This window comes from Corvus brachyrhynchos, unplaced genomic scaffold (genome assembly GCF_000691975.1).
Source record: "Corvus brachyrhynchos isolate BGI_N302 unplaced genomic scaffold, ASM69197v1 scaffold85, whole genome shotgun sequence".
Taxonomy (NCBI): Eukaryota; Metazoa; Chordata; class Aves; order Passeriformes; family Corvidae; genus Corvus; species Corvus brachyrhynchos.
This window is the reverse complement of record NW_008238634.1, coordinates 1,039,877-1,042,658: the sequence shown is the minus strand read 5'-3', so window position 1 is coordinate 1,042,658 and position 2,782 is coordinate 1,039,877. Positions and strand designations below refer to the sequence as shown.

The 2,782-nt window shown below is 55.5% G+C and overlaps 1 protein-coding gene across 1 annotated transcript in view; it reads right to left on the bottom strand.

The window, feature by feature from the left end:
- The window catches only part of SIGLEC1 (sialic acid binding Ig like lectin 1), an 18,311-nt gene that overhangs the window by 7,897 nt on the left and 7,632 nt on the right, over positions 1 to 2,782 (bottom strand). Inside the window, exons 10-12 of the mRNA XM_017737378.1 lie at positions 2,726 to 2,780; positions 1,266 to 1,568; positions 637 to 902 (exon numbers count right to left, since the gene is read on the bottom strand). Coding sequence (XP_017592867.1) covers positions 637 to 902; positions 1,266 to 1,568; positions 2,726 to 2,780 — 624 coding nt within the window. The remainder of the gene's footprint in view (positions 1 to 636; positions 903 to 1,265; positions 1,569 to 2,725; positions 2,781 to 2,782) is intronic.

Here is a 2,782-nt window from a genome sequence, read left to right as displayed (position 1 = left end):
GATGGAAGGGAAGGGGGAAGGGGAAGGGAAAAGGGGAAGGGGAAGGGAAAGGGAAAGGGGGAAAGGGAAAAAGGGGAAAAGGGAAGGGGAGAGAAGAGAAGAGAAGAGAAGAGAAGAGAAGAGAAGAGAAGAGAAGAGAAGAGAAGAGAAGAGAAGAGAAGAGAAGAGAAGAGAAGAGAAGAGAAGAGAAGAGAAGAGAAGAGAAGAGAAGAGAAGAGAAGAGAAGAGAAGAGAAGAGAAGAGAAGAGAAGAGAAGAGAAGAGAAGAGAAGAGAAGAGAAGAGAGAAAAGGGAAAGGAAAAGGGAAAGGAAAGAGGAAGGGGAAAAGGGGAAAAGGGGAAATGGGGAAATGAGGAAATGGGGAAAGGGGGAATGGGGAAATGGGGAAATAGGGAAGGGAAATGGTAAAAAGGAAGGGGAAAGTGAAAAAGGGAAAAAGGAAAAAGGGAAAAAAGGGAAGGGAAAGGGAAAGAAAAAGAGGAAAGGGGGAAAAGAGGAAGAGAAAGGAAAGGGAAAGGGAAAGGAAAAAGGAAAGGGAAAGGAAAGGGAAAGGAAAAAGGAAAGGGAAAGGAAAAAGGAAAGGGAAAGGAAAGGGAAAAGGAAAGGGAAAGGGAAAGGGAAAGGGAAAGGGAAAGGGAAGGTACTCACACAGCACATCCAGGAGGACACCGGGAGAGCTCCGGCTGCCGCCCGCGGTGCTGGCCCGGCACCGGTAGAGCCCGGCGTCCCTGCTGGCCACCGGCCGCAGCACCAGCGAGGTGGCCGAGCCCTCAGCAATCTGCTGCCCGTTGTGGTACCAGGTGACGTTGGGGACAGCCGGGGAGCCACTGCTCAGGTGACAGGTGAGGGTGGCATTGTCACCCTCCAGCACGGTGGGGGACGGGGACACGGTGACATTGGCGGCTGGAGGCAGGAGGAAACGGGGTGTGGTGTCAACGCTGGGGTGACAACCCCCAAAGGCACCAAAGGACATCGTGGCTCCTCCAGAGGGCAAAGTCCAGCTGTTCCCATGGTGCCATGGTGGGGACAGCTCTGAGCCTGGCAGTGCCACCAGCCCAGGGACATCCCAGGGACAGCCCAGGTCCCATGGAGGACCCTCCGTGTCTGGATTTCAGGGACATGTGGCATTTCCATGGGACGTTGCTGCTCCTCCTTTCACCACCTCCTGAGCTTGTCCCCTTCCCCAGCACTCCTTTCCCACGCTCCCCCCTCCCAGAACATTCCCAGATGCCACAATCCTGTCCCCTGTCCCCTGTCCCCACTCACTGTCAGCCTGGAAATCCACGGTGGCGCTGGCGCTTCCTTGGGAATTCCCAGCCTGGCACATATAAGTCCCCTCATCCTCCACCACCACATCCCTGATTTCCACCTTCAGGCTGTTGTAGGACCTGGTGACGTGGACCCTGGAGTCGGTGGCTTGGGGACAGCCCCGGGTGCAGGCGATGACATTGTCCCCTCTCCGTAGGGTGAGGTTGGACTCGGGATCGCTCTCCACGGAGCACTGGATGATGCCCAGGTGCCCGCCCTGGCTCTGCAGGAATGAGCTCAGCGCTGGCTGCCTCGGGGGGTCTGTGGGGGAAAACTGGATCCATGAGGTTGGGAAAACTCCCAAAATTCAAGGGATCGGTGCTTCCAGTGCTGCCTGAGCATCCAGGTTGGATGGGGTTTGGAATAACCTGGGATAGTGGGAGTTGTGCCTGGCCAGGGAAGAGGAGTTGGAATGAGATGGGTTTGAGGTCCCTCCCAACCCAAACCAGGGACAAAACACCCAAAACCTCACTGGATCCATTGGGAAACCCCTCCGAATCCAAGGGGTTGGTGCTTCCAGTGCTGCCAGAGAAACTCTTGGACATCCGGGTTGGACCCGGTCTAGTGGGAGGTGTCCCTTCCCAGGGAAGAGGGGTTGGAATGAGATGGTCCTCGCAGTCCCTCCCAACCCAAACCAGGGTTAAAACTGGATCCACGAGGTTGGGAAAACTCCCAAAAATTCAAGGGATCGGCGCTTCCAGTGCTGCCTGAGCATCCAGGTTGGATGGGGTTTGGAATAACCTGGGATAGTGGGAGTTGTGCCTGGCCAGGGAAGAGGAGTTGGAATGAGATGGGTTTGAGGTCCCTCCCAACCCAAACCAGGGACAAAACACCACTGGATCCATTGGGAAAACCCTCCGAATCCAAGGGATTGGTGCTTCCAGTGAAACTCTTGGACATCCGGGTTGGACCCGGTCTAGTGGGAGGTGTCCCTTCCCAGGGAAGAGGGGTTGGAATGAGATGGGTTTGAGGTCCCTCCCAAACCAGGGACAAAACACCGCTGGATCCATTGGGAAAACCCTCAGAATCCAAGGGATTGGTGCTTCCAATGCTGCCTGAACATCCAGGTTGGATGGGGTTTGGAATAACCTGGGATAGTGGGAGGTGTCCCTGCCAAGGGGAGAGGGGTTGGAATGAGAAGGGTTTTGAGGTCCCCTCCAACCCAAACCATTCATGGTTCTATGACCATTTATTGCTCCTAAAACATTTCTTGTCCTCAAAATTCTCGGGAAGGTGGGAATTCTCCAAATTCCTCCTCCCACGAACTCCCGGATTTACCTGCCAAAGGGAATTTTTCACCCTCCTCACATTCCCGCCCAAGAGCTCCTTGGCTGTGGCTGATGGTGATGGGGGAAACTTTGGGGTGGGAACACCCCCAGCCCAGCCCCAGGACCCTCTGGAATTCCCAGGACACTCACAGAGCACTCGGAGCGGGACAGCCTCCGACGTGTCACTGACACTCCTGACACAGACCT